General features: G+C 46.1%; 1 protein-coding gene across 1 annotated transcript in view; it reads left to right on the forward strand.

The window, feature by feature from the left end:
- The first annotated feature begins 1,439 nt into the window (after positions 1–1,439).
- The window catches only part of LOC147102393 (multidrug and toxin extrusion protein 1-like), a 48,174-nt gene continuing 25,840 nt past the window's right edge, over positions 1,440–23,773 (forward strand). The window contains exons 1-8 of the mRNA XM_085964778.1: positions 1,440–1,683; positions 9,131–9,232; positions 10,203–10,271; positions 11,047–11,195; positions 12,846–12,888; positions 15,851–15,895; positions 18,529–18,626; positions 20,447–20,544. Of these exons, the coding sequence (XP_085820904.1) occupies positions 1,513–1,683; positions 9,131–9,232; positions 10,203–10,271; positions 11,047–11,195; positions 12,846–12,888; positions 15,851–15,895; positions 18,529–18,626; positions 20,447–20,544 (775 nt within the window). The 5' untranslated portion in view covers positions 1,440–1,512. The remainder of the gene's footprint in view (positions 1,684–9,130; positions 9,233–10,202; positions 10,272–11,046; positions 11,196–12,845; positions 12,889–15,850; positions 15,896–18,528; positions 18,627–20,446; positions 20,545–23,773) is intronic.

Raw genomic sequence — 23,773 nt, forward strand, 5'->3', positions numbered from 1 at the left:
TTTTATGCTCAGGCCCACTGGAGTGGGACTTTGAATCCACAAGCCTTCTAACTCTAGAGGTGAGGGTGCTACCCACTGAGCCACAGCACACTTGAAGCTTTTAATTGAACTTTCTATTGTTTCAAATGGTCATTACCTGAAGTTATGTGGCCTGAATGTTATCTGACTGCCTTAGATTCGAAAAACCCAAGATCGCCAGTGGACTTAAGTGAGATTTGACATGTTTGAGTCGGGAGTGAAGTTGCCACCGTGTCAAAATGGCACAAAACAAACCCTACTTGTCAACCCAGAGTAAAATGAGCTGGTACAAATATGTATCATTGTATTTCACACATTATAGAGGACACTGATTACATTCTGTACCCCCTCACACACTGGCTACAGGCCAACTTTGACCATACCATGAAACAACATTTGCCAGTTACATATTATTTTGCTAGACCGGCTTAAAAATACGGTGCAATTAACGTCTTAGTGTCTATACTTCACAATCCTGCCAAATTAATACGGTTGTAAATGGAATAGTGAGTCCCACAGCCCTGGAAGGACTAAGATTAAGGGGGTCTCGCTGAGATTATTTGCATGGTCTTCTGCATCCTTCTGTGCATATGCCCGTATGGGGATCGGGACCTAAACAACGTCCCACCCACACCAGAATGGTGTATGCACAGAAGGCCCAACACCACCAAACCCCGGGAATCCTCACGCACTCTGCAAGAGCCCAGGAGCCGTGCATGAACACCCTGGGGTTTGGTGGCATCGGCGCTCGGGGCCCGGCTCGCCCTGCCGCCTCTCTCACACAGGGAATCACGTGCGGATCCTGGGCGCCGCCATTACCAACCACAAGCTCGTGAGTGCACCCGCTCAGCCCTCCGGCCTGAACCTGCAGTCCCTATCTACAACAATCCAGAGCTACAGGGAAACCTTAGGAACAGCACTTATAAGCAAAAAACACCCGCACACCACACACATGGACCCCACACATGGTCCCTTCATTCAGAATGAAACAATTTTTATCACTTCCAGAAGGTAAAAAAAACTAAAACTCCGAAGAATTAACTAACCCACTAATTAGAGTATAAAGCCTTTTGTTTTACCAGCCAAGGACAACTATAATTACAAGTGCAGAATATTAATAACGAAGGATCTTCATAAAGCTAACTAGACTTCCGCATTCTGTAGTCTGCACGACTATAGACTGGATCAAACTGCAAGGTTGTCTACAGCAGGCAGGATCAAATCACACATTCCAGAAAAACTGTCGGGAGTGTCTTGTCCTCCAAGGACCAATCAGAAACCTGGTCTTGTCCTCCAAGGACCAATCAGAAACCTGGTCTTGTCCTCCAAGGACCAATCAGAAACCTGGTGTTGCAAATAAACACCCCCGTTCATGATGCATCACGGTCCTGTGCGAAGTCCAGTTGTGGTAACTGATTTAAGACTGTAATTTCATATTACAGCAGCGGAAAGGTCTAACGGAGAGAGGTAACATAGCTGGGTTATTTTTTTTGTATGTGCGAAGAAGGAGTTGGAAAAATGACGGACTTGGAGCAAGTCACCTTGAGCACCATTCCCCAAACACCTGGAACCTGGGGGGACATGTTCCTGAGGGAAATGAAGGGAATGATACCAGTCAACTTCTGGGTGCAGGTGAAAGCTCTTTTGCGAGTAGCCGGGCCAGTGGTGAGTCTGCATTTCAGAATATTACATTAAAAATTCATGTCTATATTTTGAAAGAATGCTGGAAAATATTTTCACTACAGGTTGTTGTCAAATGTAACAAAGTCATAATGAGCAAGTTTCCTCTGTACACTCTGTTGTTATAAAGGGTGTTAACGATTTTGGTAAAGCTGGGAGAGAAAAAAGAGGTACATTATTATATGACGTGCAGAAAGTTCAGACGGCTGTTAATGAAGGCACTTTACAGCCTTCCAGACTCAGCATCGAATTCAACTATTTCACCACCGCTCCCAATTTTTCAGACAGCAAGTGCTGGTAATGGTTCTGCTGCTGCCGCCATTTACACCACCTCTAGACCCATCCTTTGTTTCTTTACTTGTCCTATTACCATCCCCTTTCGCCTCATACTATCATCCCTTTTATCATTTAATCTCTCCTGCCTTCTATAGACCTTCGCTTTTGTTCTTTCCTCCCCTCTCCCCTTTCCCTGCCTCTGCACTCACTCAAAACCTGTTACATCTCTGACTTTTTCCCAGTTCTGATGAAAAGTCACCGGCCTGAAACGTTAACTCTGTTTCTCTCTCCACAGATGCTGCCTGACTCGCTGAGTATTTCCAGCATTTTCTGTTTTTATTATTGTTAATAAAGAGGCCTCACTTTAAAAGAGATCAATAAATAAAATGAGTATTTAAAAATAACAGTAGTCCCGCAAGAAGATTAATTAGAGACAATTATAGGGTTTCATTTTGGGTCATAGACCAACTGACATTAGCACCTCATACACCTTGCTGATAAAATATTATTGTTTTAGACTTTCAACCCTCATCCATCCACCTCTCCCCTTTTGCAAAGTGCTTCGCTGGCTCTCCCTGAATGAGTTGCCACTTCTGCGGAGCTGAACTCACTGGGTTTAATATCTTGGAATTCCTTACCATTGGAGTACAATCACCGCAAGGACTGCAGCGGTGTTTGGAGACCCATCACCACCTTTTCAGGGCAACCAAGGATTGGCAATAAATGCAGCCTTGACAGCACCGCCCGTCTCCCAAGAACAAATAATACACGGCCTCGGACGATTCCTTGGCTGTCAGTGACACCCTTCTGGGTTTTTTAAAGTACTGTTTTCTCCTTTAAATTCTGATAAGTGGACCTTGTCACTCATGGTTCAGCAGCTGTACTTTTATGAAATAGCTTTCCTGCGTAAAGGTTATAACACCAAGCACTTACAATTACCTCGATTGCAGGGATCATTGCAGTGGAAATTATGTCAACTCATTGTTTTCAATTGCCTTGGTATGGTGGAATATCAAAACTGAGTTTTTACAGACTGAAGTGACTAAAGTATCAAATTTACAAATTAAAACTTCTGAAGCATTTGAATGGGCAACATAAAATCAGCAGAGTTTTTCACTCTATCCTAGCTGGTCATTCCAGTGTTGGGAAGTCTTAATAGATTTCTGTATTAGTTACTCTGTGATTACAGAATAACAAAGTAAAAATGCAGACAAGGAGGTCTTCTGTATGTTATGTAATAACCAAACATAGTAATAGTTAACGAAATACATTAGGAGTTAATTTACCCTCTTCAAAATGACTGTGTCTGCAGTATTGCAAAAGTCCCTTGATTTTAAAAATTTTTTTATTCGTTCACGGGATGTGGGCACTTGGCAAGCATTGCCCATCCCTAATTGCCCTTGAGAAGGTGGTGGTGAGCCGCTTTCTTGAACCGCTGCAGTCCGTGTGGTGAAGGTGCTCCCACAGTGCTGACTTTGTTGTAGCGGTTTGGTACAATTGAGTGTCTTGCTCGGCCATTTCAGAGGGCAGTTAAGAATCAACCACATTGCTGTGGGTTTGGAGTCACATATAGGCCAGACCGGGTAAGGACGGCAGATTTCCTTCCCTAAAGGACATTAGTGAACCAGATGGATTTTTTAATGACAATCTGGTAGTTTCATGGCCACCATTACTGATGGTAGCTTGTTATTCCAGATTTATTTATTAACTGAATTTAAACTCACCAGCTGGATTTTGACAATGGGGAGCTTTTGGAGGCGGGACTCCCACTTGTCGGGTTTCAGTCCCGCCTCCATCAACTTCTGGCCAACCCACGCTATTTTCCCTCGATTGACCTTGTTAAGCCCGCCCAGCGGGTTTAGCAGGCCAATTAAGGGAAAGCCGGTTACAGAGAACGTCAGCGTATAACGTTTCGACAGATGATTTGTCATCGTTTTACAGCTCTGTGAAGCGGTCAAACAGTGACATTCTCTGCAGTTTGATCAGTCCTTGAATTCAAGACCTCATCAAACCTCTTTCTTTTGCAGAAATTAGATGGTTGTTGCATTGGAGAATGCAACGGCCATCTGGCATCTCTGCCACAGAGGTGCGAGACTCTCCGCATACCCACCGATTGAAGCCTGCAGGAAGAAACAAAGGTAAGTAAACTCTTTCTAACACTTTCCACTTACCTCACCACATTTGCACCCATCACATACCTTCACAGCGCACTTTTGCACCCCTCTGACCCCCGCCTCGCCTCGGTGACCCTGGTGGGGTTCGGAGTCTTCGGGAAGTCCGCACTTGTGTGGGCAAAATGGGGACAATCCTCTTATCTGCCTGTTAACAGGCAGTTAAGTGGCTATAACCCCCTTCCCACCTCCATGGAGACAGGACCCGGCACGGGTCGGCTACCCATCTCCTGGCAAGTTGGGCAGCCGTCTCCTGGCAAGTTGGGCACCCGCCCCCAAATTTTGCCATTTTCCCAGCAGCCCCGCCTCCCCAGGGCTGGCAAGATCATGTCCCACGTGGGATTTGAACTCATTTCTACTGAGATTATAAGTACCAGGCCTCTAGACTACTAGTCCAGTAACATAACCAACAAGCCAATTTGTAAGTAATCTCTCTAGCCCAGTGGTTTGTTGATGAACACCTCCTCTGAAATACAGGTCTCTCAGATGATCTTTTCAGTAGAAGGGTCAGTTCTTAAGATCAAATTTCCTTTGATGTCAGAATCTCGCAATATGCTACAGAATATCAAAGGTATAATGGACTGTGTAACATTTAACAATGACGAAGTCCCTGCAAGCATTATACTAAACAAATTAAGTATACTATTTTGAAAAACACTGTCAGAAATCGTGCCATTCATGTAGAAATGGCTTATGAAATATACTGGGCGGCCTGCTGGTGGCGCTGTCCAGGGAGAGTATAAATACTTGGACACGGGCCCAGCTTGCTCAGGGACATTTTGTAAACAGGAACTAGTGAAGGATAACTAGATTTCCATGTTGTGAAACAGTCGATTAAAGCCTTGTTTAATACTCTGACCAAGTGCCTAGTAGTTTTCTTATGTCAAACACTATAATGTGGAAGTTTATAGCCCAATAGGCATTGTTCAGATCAAAATAACAGGCAGATAAGTTTGTTGGTGCAACTGCTCCCAAGTCTACAGCCAACAATTAACCATGCTTAAAATAAATTTCCACTTCAAATCATTGACCTGACCCAATCACTAGATTTTAGAAAGAGTTTCTTCTTTCCTAGTGAGGCCAGAGACCTGCTGCCATTCAAAGAGATTTGATTGGGCATATTCTTCACATTGAAACTTCAGCTGCTCACAATTTATTCACCTCTTGTCTTTTTTTTTTGGCTTATTTAACTGTGGTTGTTTTTTTGTTCAGTGCAAATCTCGTGTACAAAGAAAATGACCATGCTAATGTTGAAAATGGACTAATGTTAAAAATCTGATGATTGCAGTGGGTTTACTCGTGGCTCCTGAATACAGCAATAAAGTGTTTTGAACAATAGACATGTTTTAGCATCATAGGGTGCGGTAGCATAGTGGTTATGTTACTGGACTAGTAATCCAGTAAGCCTAATGATTCAGAGATGTGAGTTTAAATCCCTCCCACTGACAGCTGTGGAATTTAAATTTAGTTAATTCAATAAATCTGGAATAAAAAGCTAGTATCAGTAATGGTGAGCCATGAATCTATCAGATTGTTGTAAACACCCATCTGGTTCACTAATGTCCTTTAGGGAAGGAAATCTGCCACCCTTACCCGGTCTGGCCTATATGTGACTCCAGACCCACAGCAATGTGGTTGACTCTTAACTGCTCTCTGAAATGGCAGCTCACCCCCTCTTTCTCGAGGGCAATTAGGGATGGGCAATAAATGCTGGCCTTGCCGGTGACGCCCACATCCCAGGAACGAATTTAAAAAAAAGTAGAGCTCATGTATGTTCTAGAATATAACCGTGCAGTTTTTTCAGCAGATACTAGTTTGATGGCCCCACCAGTGCTTGCGTTACAGCGGTGTCATGCTAGCAGTTCAGCCTTGATCTCTGGTCAGGTAAATTCATGTAAAATATGTGTATTGGCGTCCCGATCCCCGTGGCACTTTTTTTAAATGTGAGCATAGAGGACAGTTCTTTGCTCCCGTTAAATTTTTTTAAATGAGTGCAAAGCTAAAATGGAGCAAGACTACCTCAAGGAGGTGGCTTCAAACTGAGTGGCCCGAACTTGATGCAACTTTAATTCATCAGCTTCATCCCCCTCACTTATACTGCAGTTTTTGAACCTAGGTGATGCCATTTTGGGTAGTCTTAGCTCTCATTTGTTTTTCAAATTCTGTTCTGAAACTTTTAGGGGCATTTTCCCGAGGACGTTGTGTATGTAACAGAAACATCTTGTATCGAATTAAGAAAGCTTCGCTATTATATATTGTTTTATATGACTTTTGAGGTACAAGATAACCTGTTTTAGAGAAGTAAGAGTTGAGATGGTACAGGAAACTCTCTTTTTACCGGCACCTAAATATCCGGAAATCTCTCTTAACCGGCAAAATTCAGGAGTAGGTTCAGGTAAGTTTTACTATATATTAGTGGCCGTGTAACCGGGGTTCCTGGATCTGTGGCCGTGTAACCGGGGTTCCTGGATCTGTGGCTGTGTAACCGGGGTTCCTGCACCTGTGGCTGTGCAACAGGGACTCCTGGATCTGTAGCCGTGTAACCGGGGTTCCTGCACAAGTGCCGTGTAACCGGGGCTCCTGCACCTGTGGCCGTGTACGGGGCTCTTGCACCTTGGTAAGTATACCTCTCTGTAATCCGGACTTTTTGATCAACCGGCACCACGGCAGTCCCGTCGGTGCCAGATAAAAAAGAGTTTCCTGTAAATGTATTTTCTTACACTTCAAAATGGTGTCTAGAGTAAGGCTGTCTATTGCAAACAGGTCCAGTGGATTGATTTGGTAATCAAGCAGGTAAGTGGAACTTCTGCAGTAGAAATTCAAACGTGGATTGGTTTAACTCTTGGCATGTTGTACTCTTCTGAAATCGACCAATCAACTGTAACTTAACAAAAAAAAATTAAAGGAAACTTAGCAACTTAAAATAAAATTTGGTTGCCGGGGGTGGTGATGATGCACTCCAGTCCCCGCGGCGCCCACCGGTTGCGGGAGGCCTCGAGCGTGCCGGTGGACACCGCGTGCTCCGTCTCCAGGGACACCCGGGCGCGAACGTGGCCACGGAAGACTTGGTAGGACGCAGGCAGCATGCGTCAAATTTCTCATTAGCACGTGTTACATTTTGACATTTTTGATTGTTTATGTCAAGGTGCTGCGATTAAGTTAAACTCAGCGCACATGGGCTAAGGGCATACAAAACGCAAGCTATCTGGGAAAACATATTTGAACCAATAGCCGGGACTAGACAAAGTGACCATGTTTCTCTCACGTACCATATCAATTTAAGACAATGGGGTTTGCTAATACATTTGAGCGACAGTCACAAATAGCCTCGTTAATTTAGTCCCTGTGAGAAGATCGTTGACAGGGAACCCATAGCCAGGAGGACGGCCACAGGTTTGATTGGCAGCTCATCTAGCCAATCCCTGACTCAGAGCTCGGAGTGGGAGGGGGGCGATTCAGAGATCAAGTCTGCAGAAGTAGTAGAAAAAATGTCAGAGGGAGAGAAATCTTTTTTTTAGTAAGGTTAGCATCGACTAGCTTCAGGGATTTGCTAGACTGGAAAGTGAATTTAGCCCGTTAACTGACTGATAAGAGGGGCGTGTTTATTATTTAGAATGTTAATTAAAGTGGTTCCGGGGTGGGACTTCAGTTTGAATAGCCATCGATTGGTCTGCTTTTTGCATGTTACGTTTGCTTTGAGACACTGGCCTTGAAATTACATGGACTGCGAACCTGGCACTTACACTGGGATCACACCTGCCAGTTTTGGCAGTGGCAGAGTCTCGTCTTTATTATTTTTATGGCGCAAGGAGCAGTAGGAAATAGATGAATCTGGCTGCGGAAAAATATAATCAGCCAAGGCACCGCATCGCCGGTCTTCCAGGTTGAATTTTGGTAAAGAATAACGGCTTCTCTTCTGACACCAGTTATTTTCCCTATTTAAACACACAGGACAAAAACTCTGTATTTGTCACAATCGCCCTGGTGGACAATTTGCCACGGTCAACTTTCAGTGTTCCCTTCATGAGCTTAAAAATTTAGATTAGTCCATCTCAAAGGTTTGTCTCTCCCCTGGCAGGTGGAGTTTAACGTGGGAAAGTGCGAGGTTATCCGCTTTGGTAGGAAAAATAAAAAAGCAAATTATTATTTAAATGGGGAGAGATTACAAAATGCTGAGGTACAGAGGGATCTGGGGGTCCTTGTACATGAATCACAAAAAGTTAGCATGCAGGTACAGCAAGTAATTAGGAAGGCAAATGGAATGTTGGCCTTTATTGCGAAGGGGATGGAGTATAAAAGCAGGGAAGTCTTGCTACAACTGTACAGGGCATTGGTGAGACCACACCTGGAGTACTGCGTACAGTTTTGGTCTCCTTATTTAAGGAGGGATATACTTGCATTGGAGGCAGCTCAGAGAAGGTTCACTGGGTTGATTCCCGAGATGAAGGGGTTGTTTTATGAAGAAAGGTTGAGCAGGTTGGGCCTATACTCATTGGAGTTTAGAAGAATGAGAGGGGATCTTATTGAAACATATAAGATACTGAGGGGGCTCGACAGGGTAGATGCTGAGAGGATGTTTCCCCTCGTGGGGGAATCTAGAACTAGGGGGCATAGTTTCAGAATAAGGGGTCGCCCATTTAAAACAGAGATGAGGAGGAATTTCTTCTCTCAGAGGGTTGTGAATCTTTGGAATTCTCTACCCCAGAGAGCTGTGGAGGCTGGGTCATTGAATATATTCAAGGTGGAGATAGACAGAGTTTTGAACGATAAGGGAGTCAAGGATTATGGGGAGCGGGCAGGGAAATGGAGTTGAGGCCAAGATCAGATCAGCCATGATCTCATTGAATGGCGGAGCAGGCTCAAGGGGCCGAATGGCCGACTCTGCTCCTATTTCTTATGTTCTTATGTTCTCTTTTTTGAAGGAAAGGTCCTTTGTTTTCAGTAAAGGTATCAATTGGTTTAATTAGGTTTGCCTTTGCTGACAGGTTCTGTCGCAGCTGATGGTCTTCTTCATAAATGTTGTCAGCACCATATTCTGTGGACACTTAGGAAAAGTTGAATTGGACGCCGTTTCACTTGCCACAGCGGTAAGCATATTTATAAAATGAGCAGGTTTGTTTTACAGTTAATGCATCATTTTGTAAAATACAGACAGAATTGCAGTGGCTCTTAATTTCAATCTTAGTTCATTGTTCGGCCCCAGGCAAACTCCCCTTATAAAACAAACCTGTTTAGAAATCATTACAGTCTGGTGCTTAACCATATATAGTTGGATCACCACAAGTTATAAGAATGGCGTTAGCCTCAGTTCCCATCCTGATCGCTATCCAGACAGCTTGCTGCAAATGTGGATGGTGGTGGGGAAAGGATTGGCTCTCAATAGTCAAATGTCCCACTCTTTGAAATTCCCTCCTCAACCCTTTCTGCCTCTCCACCTCCCTCTAAAAGCCTCCTTAAAGTCCACCTCTTTGAACAAGCTTTTAGTCACCCCATCTAATATCTCCTTTGGCTCTCCCTTCATTATCCTCTCCCCTCCGTGAAGCGCCTTGGGATGTTTTTCGACGTTAAAGGTGCTACATAAATGCAAGATGTTGTTGTCATCATCTGGGGTCACAGATGAAGTATGGCCATTTAGAGAAGTTACAGGAGAACTGCTAAATCCCATGGGATTGTACCCCAGTACCCCTGGCCAATATTTATCCCTCAATCAACATAACAACTACAGATTATCTGGTCATTATCACATTGCTGTTTGTGGGAGCTTGCTGTGCGCAAATTGGCTGCTGTGTTTTCCACATTACAAAAGTACTTCATTGGCTGTAAAGCACTTTGAGACGTCCGGTGGTCATGAAAGGCGCTATAGAAATGCAAGTCTTTCTTTCAGTAAGGTTTGGTACCTTCAGGAAAGGAGGGGAGAAACACTGAAAGGTTAGGAGGTTGGATTGGAAAGAAAAAATAATCACAATGGTATTTTATTTATAAATTAATATTTCTATTCTTTTGGTATCAAAACTATATTACCATCTGTTTCCTATTTTCTTCCTTACCTTTGCACAGGTGATCAATGTATCAGGTATCTCCGTAGGTGCTGGGTTGTCATCAGCGTGTGACACGCTCATAGCTCAGGTAAGTGCAGATAAACTCCAGGCTGCAAAGTGGGTGGTGAAGTCCTCTATAACTAGCAGAGAAGATTATTTTGTTGCAACAGATGGATAAAACCTCACCCCCTCTCCTTATTTTCATGATTAATCTTGAATTTATGTCCTCCGGTTACCATTTGTCTCCATTTAGCTCCTTTAAAAACCTCTCATTATTTTGAAAACCTCCATCAGTTCTCCTCTTAAGCGGTAACAATACTGATCAAAAATATTGTACGTTCTCAGTACCGTGGTGCAGGGGTTAAAAGATTATTTCCGGCCTGCATGGTACCACAGCGGTTCAGATGACCTATAGGCTTCTGTGGTTGGGATCTGAGCCTCAGTGGTTTACACATTAACCGAGAATGGTGCCCAGCAAAAACCCAAGAGCAGTGGCGTTGGGTGAAGCACGGTAAATATGGTAATCTTATAACTTTTTTAATTTCGTTTTTTTTGTCATTGGAAGGGGCCCATTTGCAACATTTTATCTTTCCTGCCTCTTACAAAAGTACAAGATATTCTTTCTATTTCTTCCTCCCCTCCTAACCCCCCCCCCCCCGACTCTGCACCTGCTTAATATCTGTTACATCTCCAGCTTTTTCCAGTTCTGATGAAGGGTCCCAGACCTGAAACATTGACTCTGTTTCTCTCTCCACGGATGCTGCCTGGCCTGCTGAGTATTTCCAGCATTTTCTGTTGTTATTTCAGATTTCCAGCATCCGCAGTATTTTGCAATTATATAAGACTTCTCTCCTGATTTTCAGACATACGGCAGTAAAAACTTAAAGCGGATTGGGGTGATTCTGCAAAGAGGGATTCTCATTCTCATGATAGCCTGCTTTCCCTGCTGGGCACTCTTTGTCAACACCGAACAAATCCTGTTGGCTTTCAAGCAGCCTCCCGAGGTGGCCAAGTAAGAGTCCTTCTATTTTGTTACAAAATAATTTAATTTTTTTAAGTGGTGTTTAAACATTTTTAAAAGTTGGGCCGTCCTGATGGGTGTTGCCCAATGGCAGAGTATGTTGGTGTACATGGAAAGGTTGGACATGGAAAGCTTGTCCCTTTAGAAGGAGAGTATAGTATCTGACGTAAGAAAACTACGAGGCACTTGGTCTAAGCGTTAAACAAAGCTTTAATCAACTGTTTTACAACATGGAGGTCTAGTTGTGTCCTTCACTAGTTCCTGTTAAGAATGTCCTGCGCAAGCTGGGCCTGTGCCCGAGTATTTATACTCTCCCTGGACAGCGCCACCCGCAGGCCGCTCAGTATTATTTCATAAGTCTTTCTTTCATGAATGACTGATTCATGTCAGTATCCACACTCATCGCGTGCTTTGCTAATCTGTTCCAGAGAGCAATGAGGCTCTGTGCAAAGAAATATTTCCTAGCATCTAACCTAACTCTTTGTCCAAGGATTTTATTTGCAAGGGCATGCGTGTTCTTGCCATTCCTGTCCATCTCAAATAACCTATACTACCAGGCAGAGTTTAACCCCCCTCATTATTTTAAAAGCCTCACGCCAGAGTGGCGCTGGGATGACCCTTTCCCTGATTCCAGGCAGTCAGCTGTGGCTCAGTGGGCAGCACTCTCGCCTCTGAGTCAGAAGGTCCGTGGGTTCAAGTCCCACTCCGGGGACTTGAGCACAAATTCTAGGCTGACACTCCCAGTGCAGTGCCGAGGGAGTGCTGCACTGTCGGAGGTGCCGTCTTTCAGTTAAGAGACATTAAACCGAGGCCCCGTCTGCCCTCTAGGATGGATATAAGAAATCCCATGGCACTATTTTGAAGACGAGCAGGGGAGTTCTCCCCAGTGACCTGACCAATATTTACCCCTCAACCAACAGCACTAAAAACAGGTTGTCTGGTCATTATCACATTGCTGTTTGTGGGAGCTTGCTGTGCGCAAACTGGCTGCCGCATTTCCCACATTACAACAGTGACTACACTTCAAATAGTACTTCATTGGCTGTAAAGCGCTTTGGGACGTCCGGTGGTCGTGAAAGGCACCATATAAATGCAAGTGACGTAAGAAAACTACGAAGCACTTGGTCTAAGCGTTAAACAAAGCTTTAATCAACTGTTTTACAACATGGAGGTCTAGTTGTGTCCTTCACTAGTTCCTGTTAAGAATGTCCTGCGCAAGCTGGGCCCGTGCCCGAGTATTTATACTCTCCCTGGACAGCGCCACCTGCAGGCCGCTCAGTATTATTTCATAAGTCTTTCTTTCATGAATGACTCATGTCAGCAAGTCTGTTTTTTTCTTTTATGTTCTTTCTCCCTCATACCTGAGTGGCCCTGGGATGAACCTTTCCCTGATTTATTTTCCCTTCCCCAGTGGGGAGATTGCCGGCCTTCGCCTGGCAACTTCCACTGCAGCGCGGCTGCGGTCCGACACCCAGTTGTGCAGCAGGACACATCTGCGACCCTCCACTCCCAAATTGCCATGCGCTGTTGCATCAATGTGCTGCTTGACCGCTCTGCCTGTGTTTGAGTTTGCATTGGGTCTGTCATGCTTGCCTTGTACGGTTTCCCTACTTTTAACAGCCTCTTCTGTTTCTCAAACAGGTTAACAAATTTGTATGTGAAGATATTTATTCCCGCTCTCCCTGTGAGTAAAGCATTGCAACTAACATGCTGTGAATAATTTTAGCCAGACGTTATCCGAAATGTGACGCGTCAAATGAGTCCAACAAAGGAAAGACACCGGGCAGCTTTCCATGACTCGGTGGAAAATGTCTAACTGAGCTACAGGAAACTTTGTGATATCCGGCACCGACGGGACCAAGCTGTTGCCGATCTATCAAAACTGCCGGACATACAAAGTTAATGTTGAAGCATACGGAGATTTTCATCTCCGTATCTGACAACAAACACTGTTGCTTAGCAACAGCTTCTAAACAGTCGGCTGCAGCTGCAAGCGTCTCTAGCTGAAGCTGTTGTTTTCGCTACAGACCTTGCAGTGCCTGACTGGGGAAAAAAAAAGCAACGAGAACTAAAAACCTTATAGAAAACGGCTCCTGATTTTTGCCGTTAGATCGAGTATTCCGGACATATAACCTCTGGATAAACCAAAGTTTCCTGTATGTAGTTTCCCAAGCCAATGCGGAGTTAGTTGATCACAATTGGAGTGTCATTATGCGCAATGCAACACACCTCAACACTGCTGGGCTGGGCAGTGGAAATATCATGAAGGCCAGGTGGCCCTGAAGATAGGTACTGGAAACCCTCCTGTACCTTACGCACAGGCCATTCATACCAACAATGGTGGACAGGTAAAGACCCTCTGGTCCATCCAGCCTGTCCCCACACACAATTGTGGCAACTTGTATGCCACAGTATATATAAATATATAGACTTTCCAGCAATGTTCCCTCTAATTTTCTTTTGGGGCCAGGCGGCCCCTTTAATGGGCTGCGCGGCCCATTCAAAAACTAAGGGCAGGCGTGGATTTTCCCTTTAAAAGCCGGTGAGCTGGCTGCGCGGGAGCTCCATAGCGCTGCCGTGCCGCTGAAGGGACCATTGCTCTCCACCCCATCCCGAATCCGTGTAATCTCCTGGCAGAGGCCAAAAAGCAGATTTTAAAACATGTGGTGGTGTTGGCAGGCCCTTTGATCGTGCAGAGCCTCACAGCCCCATTCTAATCCTGTCCTCACCCGTTTTCCACACACACTGACTTTCCTGGGGAGGTAATTGGATATCAATCTGGAGTAGGAATCCTGGCTGATTTTTTGCCCTCGCTGGCACAGGGGCTCCGAGGTAAATTATGGTGCTCCCTCACCGCAGCCTCAGCTCATGATTTGCTAGCTCAGCAGTCACTGGGATTGAACCTGGGAACTTGATGGATGGCATGGCATGCTGACACACAAGGCGGTGCATTTCGGGCAGCTCCCTCTCATCTGTAAATCAGCTCAGTTCTCCAAGTCCTAGTTAGCCAGCTAGACCATGGGCCGTGGAGGACCAGTGCAAACAGCATACTGTCAAATTGAACCATCTCTAATTGCCTTTGAGAAGGTCCAACATCCAGTTCTGGATGAGCAGAAATTTTCTCCAGTTAAATATTGGGGAAGCCATTGTTTTTGGTCCCCGCCACAAACTCCGTTCCCTAGCCACTGACTCCATCCCTCTCCCTAACATCTGTCTGAGGCTGAACCATACAGTTTGTAACCTTGGTGTCATATTTGACCCTGAAATGAGTTTCCGACCACATATCCGCGGTATAACTAAGACTGCCTATTTCCACCTCCGTAACATCGCCCGTCTCCACCTTTGCCTCAGCTCATCCACTGCTGAAACACTCATCCATGCCTTTGTTACCTCTAGACTTGACTATTCCAACGCACCCCTGGCTGGCCTCCCACATTCCACCCTACGTAAACTTGAGGTCATCCAAAACTCGGCTGCCCGTGTCCTAACTCGCACCAAGTCCCGTTCACCCGTCACCCTTGTGCTCGCTGACCTACATTGGCTCCTGGTTAAGCAACGCCTCGATTTCAAAATTCTCATCCTTGTTTTCAAATCCCTCCTTGGCCTCGCCCCTCCCTATCTCTGTAATCTCCTCCAGCCCCACAACCCCCCCCGAGATATCTGCGCTCCTCTAATTCTGCCCTCTTGAGCATCCCTGATTATAATCGCTCAACCTTTGGTGGCCGTGCCTTCTGTTGCCTAGGCCCTAAGCTCTCGAATTCCCTCCCTAAACTTCTCCGCCTCTCCATCTCTCTCTTTCCTCCTTTAAGGCACCTCTTAAAACCTACCTCTTTGACCAAGCTTTTGGTCACCTGCCCTAATTTCTTCTTATGTAGCTCGGTGTCAAATTTTCTTGTCTTTTTTAACACACCTGTGAAGCTTTACTATGTTAAAGGCACTATATAAATACAAGTTGTCGTTGTTGTTGTAGTAAGGGTAAACCACATTGCTGTGGGTCTGGAGTCACATATAGGCCAGACTGGGTAAGGACAGCAGATTTCCTTCCCTAAAGGACATCAGTGAACTAGGGTTTTTCCCAACAATCCAATAGTTTCATGGTCACCATTACTGATACTAGCTATTTATTCCAGATTTATTTAATTGAATTTAAATTCCCCAGCTACCGTGGTGGGATTTGAATTCACATTTGTAGATCATTAGTTTAGGCCTTTTGAGTTACTAGTCCAGTAACATAACCACTGTGCTACTGTTCCATTTCAGTTATGGCCGGTACACTATCTGTTATCATACCCATCTTTCGGATGAGACATTAAACCCCGAGGCCCCGTCTGCCCTCTCAGTTGGAGGTAAAAGATCCCATGGCACTATTTCGAAGATGAGCAGGGAGGTTCTCCCCGGTGTCCTGGGGCCAATATTTATCCCTCAACCAATATCACTAAAACAGATTATCTGGTCATTATCACATTGCTGTTGATGGGACCTTGTTGTGCGCAAATTGGCTGCTGTGTTTCCTGCATTACAACAGTTACTCCACTTCAAAAGTGATTTTTTGGCCGTAAAATGCTTTGGGACATCCTGAGGTCGTGACAGGCACTATATAAATGCAAGTCTTTATTTTTATAACTCTTTTTTCCATCTTTTCTTAGGCAATATTTCTTTATCAGTTAGCGATCAGATACCTTCAAAATCAGGTACAGTCACTGAAAAATGAGTTTTGCATTTTGGAGAACTTATTTGAATGAATGTTTAAAGTGTCTGCCGAATTCTCCCAGTTTAATTTTGCTTGATTTGATGTTTGATGGTGATCAGCACCATCACCCTCATTATTGGTCGGCTATCCCGATGAGCTCCTGTGATTAACCTCCACACTGAGCCCTGGTGCCTCAGACTGTTCACGGCCACTCTTTCTGTACTGCGGCTGCGGCACGGGCTGGCAGGCTATGGATACTGTTGGGCTAATTCAAGGCTGAGCTCATTCGCCTTTTCCTCCGTCAAGGGACCCACTCCCCTCCTCCTGGGTGTTCATCCACCCGAAGCCTTTGGCACTTTCTGGGGGGGGTGGGGGTCAGGTTATTTAACCGCCCCCGCCACCCCGGCACTCGGTGTTGGCCGGTCACGGTTAGTACCATCTACGGTCATTACGGTAGCAGGTTTTATCAGCTGGGCCGTTCATGGCTTTTGAATTTTTTCCTACCTGCTTTTCGGTGAAATTCCAATATTTGCTCGTCAGCAAAGATACAGACCGTATCCGTGCATTTGAATTATCTTTCGCGAATTTTTGACTGGATGATTTTTGATTTCTGTTTCTGGCACCCAGCGTCAAATTACGAATTTTCGGTTTTACACTTTCCTCCTGTGGTACCTGGTCAAAGTGGCTATTCATGTGAGAGCCCAGTGAGTGGCAGAAGGCTATTTGACATGTGGGTATAAAATGGTTGCGCCCAATGCTGTAGCCACCTGACATCCACACGCATACTTTAACTCATTGGTTGCTAGCCATTAACAGGTCCAGGCAGCGGGCGCGTCGAGGGGGTCGTTCGGCCCGATTGCCTGCCTCTCTTCCGCGGCCAAGTTCGCGCCCGGGTGGCCCTGGAGATGGAGCACGCGGTGTCTGCCGGCACGCTTGAGGCCTTCCGCGACCGGTGGGCGCTGCGGGGACTGGAGTGCATCATCACCCCGGCCAACGCAATTTTAATTTAATTTGTTAAGTTTTATTTAAAGTTTTATTAAGTTACATTTGATTTAAAAAGAACTCATTGGTTGCAGAATAGCAATCAAAAAAAGAAACACTGATTCATTTTTTTTACCTTCCCCTACCAGATTAGTGTTCAGTAGTGCCACATTATGTGCAGTTTTATGCTGTAGACTTGTGCCTACCCGGAACTGAGATGAGACTGACTCCAACGCGATCACAGCCTGGCGTGCCACCTTTTGATTATTTTTCCCTTCCTCCGTGGCACTTAATCTCAACTCCTTGCTCAACCCAAAGGGGTTAAGGAACTGCAGGGATGAATAGACGGCTAATGCTTCTTTTTTAAAATGAGGATGCAGATGAAATTGTTTTCCTTTATAAGGTCACAAAGCTCCTGCAGTTGTATCTCCTGTGGGGCGGTTGCTGGTCAGATTTTGGCCCTTCCTTCATTATTACAGCTGCAGTCAGTTTATATGGAGCATCCAATCTACATTTAGTGCTTCATTGTACCACTTGTGTGAAAGAAGTCAATGCTCACTCACACACACACACACGCTCACTCACACACCCACACGCTCACTCACACGCTCGCTTACCCACTCACGCTCACTCACAGGCTCACTCACACGCTCGCTCACTCACTCACTCACACACACGCTCGCTCACTCACATGCTCACTCATACACTCACACGCTCACTCACTCATACACTCACACGCTCACCCACTCACCCACTCACACGCTCACTCACTCACATGCTCACTCACACGCTCACCCACTCACTCGCTCACTCACTCGCTCACTCACCCACTCACTCAGTCAGTCACACACACATGGTACAATAAAGTGTCTAAGTCAGAAGGTTGTGGGTTCAAGCCCCACTATGTACTTAGGCACATAGTCTAGGCTGATGCTTCAGAGCAGTTCTGAGGGTGTGACACATTGTCGGAGGTGCTGTCAATCGCATAAGACGTTATAACTTGGGCTCGTCTACCTGATCAGGTGGATGTAAAAGATCCAATACACCATTCAGAGGGAAGCTGGAGAGTCCTCCTGGTGTCAGGGCCCACATTTATCCCTCAACCAATACCCCCCAAAAAGAGATTAATTGGTTGTTTGCTGCGTGCAAATTGGCGGAGCCTGGAATCGGTTGACTGCTGATGCAAAGTAGCACTCAGGGTGCCGCAATGTTGAAGTCAGTGTCACTGCAAAGCAAGGGATTTCACTCGGGAGTTTTTTCTGTTGTAGACTCCCTGGACGTTATAAACAGAAGTACGGGCATTATTGATTGGAAACGTGACTTCCTGTTGACTTTGCAATGAAATGGGGCCCTGTTAAGCAAACAAACTGGTACTGTGGTGGAATGAGGACATCTCCATGCAGCAGTGTGCATGTCAGGCTGAGCTGCTCCAGAAACAGCTTTTCCTCTCCATAAACACAGAAGTTTTCCTTGACCCCATCAGTATATTAGAATACTGCTGTTTCCCTCTTTCTCACCAACTCTCTCATTTTTTTTTTTACTCCACGTGCTCTTCCTATTAGGTTTGTAAGGTGTATGTATAACATGCTTTCTCGTCCCATCATGTCTATGGCACTGAAGAACTGACTGGGTGTCGTGCTGTTCTCTTGCTAGGGGATCACTATGCCGCAGGTCTTCACTGGTTTCATAGCCAACATTTTCAATGCTGCTGTAAATTACCTCTTGCTGTACGTGCTACCTCTGGGAGTGCCGTAAGTAGCAACTAACTTTTTTCTTTTGCTTTCAATTAAAACATAAAGGGGGCAAAATTGGGTTGCACCCCCTTTGGGGAGCTAATTTCGCCCTGAAAAGATTAGCATCCCCCCGTGCCCGAAATTCACTGGTAGCGCCCCAAGAGGGAGGCAGGGCACTACTGAAAGCGCCCTGCCTCCCTATTGGGGCGCTACCAGTGAATATCGCGGCGCTACGTGCCACAGCGCCTTTAATAAGGGGAAGGGCCTTGCGCAGCGCAACCCGGGGCCCAGCTGGGCCACCAGGGATCGGAGTGCCGGCAAAAGAGTCCGGCACTCAAGAGGAGTGCCGTGCTCACGGAGCGCAGCCAGCACCCCGCGGGGTGGGGGTGGGGGGGGGGGCTTCACAGGAGGCTGGGGACGGCAACGGGAGCAGGTGCTGGCAGGTGGCCAGCAACAAAAATGGCCGCCCGGCACCTTCCCTTTAATTTGCGCCACTCCGGCCGCAGGTAGGCCCCCCTGACCCTGTCGGATATATTGTCCAGCGGTAAGTCAGGGGCCGCTACCGAAGATCGCGGCCGGGGCGCAGCGCACGGCGACGACGTCCTCGCCGGAGGCGCAGCGCTGCGGGGCACTAATGGTTACCGTCGACGCTAACCTCCCACTGAATTTCGCAGGAGGCGTTAACGGTGCTGCGCCCAGGCGCTAGTTGCTTTGCGCCCCATTAGCGCCCTCTTAGGGCACTAACGGGAGCCGCAAATCAACCAAACTTTTTCCCCCAAAAACTATAATCATCTGATTTGTGATAATTTTTTCATCCAGTTTATTCTTGTTTTAGTTTTTACTAAATTGCATTAAAGGGGGGTGAGGAAATGAGCGGCAGCGTTTTCCAGAGTCTTGGTGCCTCCCTCGCTGAGCTGGCAGGAGATGCACTTGCTTTGCAGAGCCATAGAAGTCGAGGCTGGTTTGGACATGGTTCAAGAGCCAAATAATCTGACCTTACACAGCCTATGGGATTCAGTGGTCAGGTCCTTCTTTATGCAGGTATCCCTTTCCAAGGAAAGTATGGGTTTGCTTCACTGTTCCTTCTCTTGTGTTGTACAACGTAACTGAAGAACATTATTTACTTCCCCCCCTCCCCACCCCCATCTAATTTTCATTTTTTCACCATCCCACTCCCACCTTTAAGTTCCACCACATCACAAAGCGAGCAGACGTGTGTCCTCTTCCCAGCCCTCTGCCATTCCTGTTTTTTTTTTGATTGAACGCCATGTCGTAGGCTGCAGTTAGAATATCATGCCCGATTCTGGGCGCTCTACCTTGGGGAAAGAGGTCAAGGCCATGGTAGGGGTGCAGAAGAGACGACCTCCAGTTTATCGGGTCCCCTTCGGAATTTCTACCACGCTCCCAGAAACCAACAAGAGTCAATTTGGGAAGACATCTGTCCCTGTTACAGTTGTCCCACCTGCACCCTGCTTCTGTGCCAGAGGAATATACAGGAATCCCACCCCAACCATCCGTTTTGCCATACGCGGATGTCAAGCATACACGGTTTCCTCTCTGCGACAACTTTTGCCAACCGCGGCAGTGAATTTTGCGCATACGCGGTTTTAAATTTAGGATTAAGGTAAATAACATGATTTTATTGCTTTTATATTCTTTTTTATTGTGCTATTTGAACATTTGAACATTTATACTGCCAACTGCGGTTTTACTAACCACGAGGGTTTTCAGGGACATATCCCCCGCGGTAGGGGAGGGATTACTGTATTCTAAATCAGTTTTGGTAAATTGAACTTTATTTGAACCCAACTTTAACACGTGAACTTGTTGTTTTTCAGGGGCTCCGCTGCCGCCAATGTTGCTTCTCAGTACTGCCAAGTTATTCTCCTGTTTCTATATATTCGATGGAGAAAGTTGCATGTCAAAACCTGGGCAGGTAATTTATCTGTGTGCGTAATACTTGGTTCTTTTCAAGGCTCTTAACTATTTGCTTTGCACTTTTCCCCCTGCACCTTGCTCGGATTCACTCCCCTGGGTGCCAGCAACTCTCTGGTACCTTGCACAAGTGACCATTCTTCATGAGCGAGCCCAGGAAGTGAGTGTTGGTAAGTGTTATGACCACCAACAGGAGCTCTGATCCTGACCTGTTCGTGCTCACTCTCTGGCAGGGATCACTGGATAACAGTCGGGAGGAGAACCCCCAGCTGGCTTGTTCCCCCTCTCCAGCGAAGGGAGCTCAGAGGCCAGTCGTATCACCTCTACTGGTGCCCCAACTGGAACAGCTCACCCAACATAGCCTAGGAATTGCATAGATTCATAGAATAGTACAGCACAGAAGGAGGCCATTCGGCCCATCGAGTCTGCGCCAGCTCTTTCGAAGAGCAATCCAGTCAGTCCCACTCCCCCGCTCTTTCCTCATATCCCTGCAATCTTTTCCCCTTCGAGTATTTATCCAATTCCCTTTTGAAGTTGACTATTGAATCTGTATCCTCCACCCTATCAAGCAGAGCATTCCAAATCCTAACCACTCGTTGCGTAAAAAAGTTTTTCCTCCTGTCGCCTCTGGTTCTTTTGCCAATCACCTGAAATCTGTGCCCTCTGGTGATCAACCCCACAGCCATTGGAAACAATTTCATTTTATTTACACTATCTAAACCCTTCATGATTTTAAACACCTCGATCAAATCTCCTCTTAGCCTTCCCTGCTCTAAGGAGAACAACCCCAGCTTGGCACCGTCCTGGTCTATAGGGCTCAGTACCATATTAGGCAGTGCCTTTACTCACTAAGCCATTGGGGAGGAAGGGGTAGGGGGCGGCAGGGGAGTACTAGGTACTTCTAAAAATCTATCGTCTCCTCCGTTCCCCCTTGATCTTCCTGGGTCCACATCTTATGTGGCTGAGAAAGAGTGCTCACAGTCAGCGCGGCTCCCTTGACTTTCTTAACTGAGAGAGCAGGCAGGTTGTCTGTTTCCAAGCCTTCAGTCTTGTCTCTATCAACTTCTGGAATGGCCACAAGAAAAGGCCAGGGTTAACATCCCCTGGTGTTGTGGAGATGTTTAGCGTCATTCAGTGACTTCCCCCGGATTGTATCACTGAGATTGAGAAATCAGTGTAAGCCCCAGATAGGGTTGCCAACTCTGATTGGACATATTCCTGGAAGTTTCACCACATGACCTCCTTCCTCCAACGGCCCCGCCCCCACACTCCTGCCATTGGTCGCCCAATATGTCCATTTCGCTCACCACCAAAAATGTTGTACAGCCTCGTTAATGAGAGCACGCAGGCAAGTTAAGTGGCAATCAGCTGCTTAACGATCTTCCGGGCGGCCGTTCCTCGCGCAAGCTTCAACTCCTTTACCAAGATGGCGTCTTGCGCTAAACCGGCGTTTCAGCTTAAGACATCATCTTGGCCACCTCGCAGGCTCTTTAGCGTCTAAAGTATCAAGGGAAAATTGCCCCACCATTTTCTATTGCCCCAGTGATTTTTCTCCCGGGAGTTGCTGGCAGCAGTGAGTGTCGTGGAGATTCATCTTTAATTCCTGGAGACTCCAGGGCAATCCTGGAGGGTTGGCAACCCCGGCCCCAAACCTTGCGCTGAAATTGGTGGCTAAGAAGAGAAGTTAAAGATAGTATTAGATCAAAGGAAGAGGCTTATAATGTTGCCAAAAAGATTAGTAAGCCTGAGGATTGGGAAGATTTTGAAATTCAGCAAAGGAGGACCAAGAAATTGATAAGGAAAGAGAAAAAAGAATATGAGAGTAAATTAGCAAGAGACATAAAAACAGATCAAATCAAATCAAATCAAATCAAATCAACTTTTATTGTCATTGTTCGTGCACAAGTGCAGTACAACGAAATGCAGGCTTGCGGCTCCCGAGAGTGTACATTTGGATTAAGACATTTAAACATTCAACATACATTTGGCTTGTAGTATATTAACATAACATAACCATAATAAAGTGCATTGGCAGATGTGCAGGCTTTAGAGTTTGTTTGTGGAGTTCAGTAGGATGACAGCCCTGGGAAAGAAGCTGTTCCTAAATCTGGTCGTACAGGTGCGAATGCATCTGTAGCGTCTCCCAGATGGCAGGAGGGCAAACAGACTGTGGCTGGGGTGGGTAGGGTCTTTGATGATGGACCGTAACCTCCGTAGACAGCGTTTCTGGTATATGTGCTCTATGGTCGGTAGCCGGGTGCCGGTAATGCGTTGGGCAGTTTTGACTACCCGCTGCAGGGCTTTCCGGTCATAGTAGCTACAGCTGCCATACCATGATACAGTTTGTCAGGATGCTCTCTATAGTGCAGTGGTAAAAGTTAGAGAGGATCAGGGGTGACAGGTTACATCCCTTCAGCCTCCTTAGGAAATATAGGCGCTGCTGGGCCTTCTTCACCAGAGAGGAGGTATTGAGGGACCAGGAGAGCTCTTCCGTGATGTGGACTCCGAGGAACTTAAAGCTGTCCTCCCTTTCCACCACAGCCCCATTGATGTGGATGGGGGTGTGACTTCCGCCTTTGGACTTCCTGAAGTCCACAATGATTTCTTTGGTTTTCTTGATGTTAAGGGCCAGGTTGTTATCGGCGCACCACTTCACGAGATGCTGGACCTCCTCCCTGTAGGCTGACTCATCGTTGTTGGTGATCTGGCCTACTACCGTGGTGTCATCCGCAAACTTGATGATGGTGTTGGAACCATGAACAGCCACACAGTCGTGGGTGAAGAGGGAGTAGAGGAGGGGGCTCAGCACACATCCTTGTGGGGCCCCCGTGTTCAGGGTCTATGTTCAGGGTCAGATTGTAAACGTTTCTATAGGTATGTAAATAGGAAAAGATTAGCGAAAGTAAATGTGGGCCCATTAGAGGCAGAGACGGGAGAAATTATAATGGGCAATAAGGAAATAGCGGAGACATTAAACAAATACTTTGTATCTGTCTTCATGGTAGAAAACACCAAAAAAATTCCAGAAATAATGGGGAACCAAGGGTCTAGAGAGAATGAGGAACTTAAAGAAATCAGTAAAAGTAAAGACATAGTACTGGAGAAATTAATGGGACTAAGTGGCGACAAATCCCCTGGACCTGACGACCTGCATCCTAGGGTTTTAAAAGAGGTAGCTGCAGAGAGAGTGGATGCACCGGTATTAATCTTCCAGAATTCCCTAGATTCTA

Source organism: Somniosus microcephalus, chromosome 22 (assembly GCF_052327205.1).
Source record: "Somniosus microcephalus isolate GS21.2 chromosome 22, FLI_Smic_1.0, whole genome shotgun sequence".
NCBI classification, from domain to species: domain Eukaryota; kingdom Metazoa; phylum Chordata; class Chondrichthyes; order Squaliformes; family Somniosidae; genus Somniosus; species Somniosus microcephalus.